The following is a 1,440-nucleotide window of genomic DNA, read 5'->3' on the forward strand; positions in this document are numbered from 1 at the left end:
TTGATTGATTACTTTGCCTTGGTTGGCCACCCCAATTGCCTCAGTTAGGCGTGCTTCGTCGACCTTGCTGGAATTCGACTGTAGCGCGTGTAGTTAGCCTGGGGTTTGTGAGTGTGGGTAGGTTTTTTTCACCAGATCAAAGACCGCCACGACCAGGGCATGAGCTGCGGATGAAGCTGTTGGTGGGGAAGCCCTCGGCTGGCTGTTTCGCACAGTGGATATTCGTGGGTGAGTACACTGCAGAATAGGCAGAGTTCACTGGTCTTTCCGGACGGTGACAACAAGGGGAAAAGGGTCGCCTCGCTCGGTCCACAAGGGCTGGAGACCTAGAGCTGTGAGCTAGATAACACGGAGATTTAGCATCACGGAAGTCTTGTTCGAGGTCGCGTAGACCTGCAGTACACTTTGCAGTTCGCGAACGGGAATGCGGCGGAATACAATAAGTTAGACTAGGTGCACAGTAATGAAGTACCAGTACACGTATGTGCGTACAAACCTGTGGGACGACATGGGTGGCGCACCCTTTAGTAAACTTTGATCTGCGGAGCACAAAAAAATCTCTCTGCAAGCAAGCATTTCGTCTGGACAATGTGTACGGATGACATCACGGTAACATTGTGTACGTGCATGTCGTCTATTACTTTCGCACTCTTTGTCCCAAGAAGCAGTCAAGCTGTATGTCCTAACACGAATCGCTAACATTGGACATGATCCCCCGTTTGACTTGCGATGTAAAATAAAAACAAATACATATGTCCTTTTCCTTTCTACTTTTATTATTGGCTCAATACCCGAGTTTCAAAATACAAAAAATTAAACAATACTGTCTGTATACATGTAAATGTCAAAGTTTATTTAAAAGGGTAACGGGCACGTAGCCCTCAGTGGCAGGAGGAGGGGAGGGGGGGGGGGGGGGGGATGTGCCCCCCTAAATATTTAGACCTATGTTCGGCATGCACATAATGACCATCATGACATGCACCAGCCGTCCCAGGCTACACGTATGATACAGGTGCCGTGCATCCCCTAAGAGGGCGACCATGTACGCCCCTAAGTAAGGTGCACCCCCCCCCCCCTTAAAAATTCCGCCCTATGTTCAGCATGCACATAATGACCATGATGACATGCACCAGCCGTTCCAGGCTACACGTATGATACTTTTTTTGCACATTTTCTCTTTTTCCCAACTCCAATGTTTATTGTATATACACAAAATAGGAGATCCCCCCGATAGGCGTCAGCCTTTCGGTAATCCTGAAATAAAGATTAGTATTATTCCCGTAGCTATGCAGAAGACGTTACTTCAGTAACGTCTGGCGCTAGCCAGGGTCCACACAGCTTTAATTTGGTGTTTGTTTGTGTGTTTGTTTGTTTGTGTCACGCCTGGCGCTATCCTGTATCTATCCCGTACTGTACCGTACCAGCTAAGACAGCTGGCCA

General features: G+C 48.1%; 1 protein-coding gene across 2 annotated transcripts in view; it reads left to right on the forward strand.

Moving 5' to 3' along the window:
* LOC135821149 (uncharacterized) overlaps positions 1 to 1,440 on the forward strand; it is a 21,482-nt gene continuing 20,042 nt past the window's right edge. For both annotated transcript variants that reach the window (XM_065334215.1, XM_065334214.1), the window contains exon 1: positions 1 to 228. Coding sequence is in view for 1 of the 2 variants with exons in the window: in XM_065334214.1 (XP_065190286.1) it covers positions 171 to 228 (58 nt within the window). In the remaining variant the exon portion in view is untranslated. The remainder of the gene's footprint in view (positions 229 to 1,440) is intronic.

Source organism: Sycon ciliatum, chromosome 7 (assembly GCF_964019385.1).
Source record: "Sycon ciliatum chromosome 7, ocSycCili1.1, whole genome shotgun sequence".
NCBI lineage: Eukaryota > Metazoa > Porifera > Calcarea > Leucosolenida > Sycettidae > Sycon > Sycon ciliatum.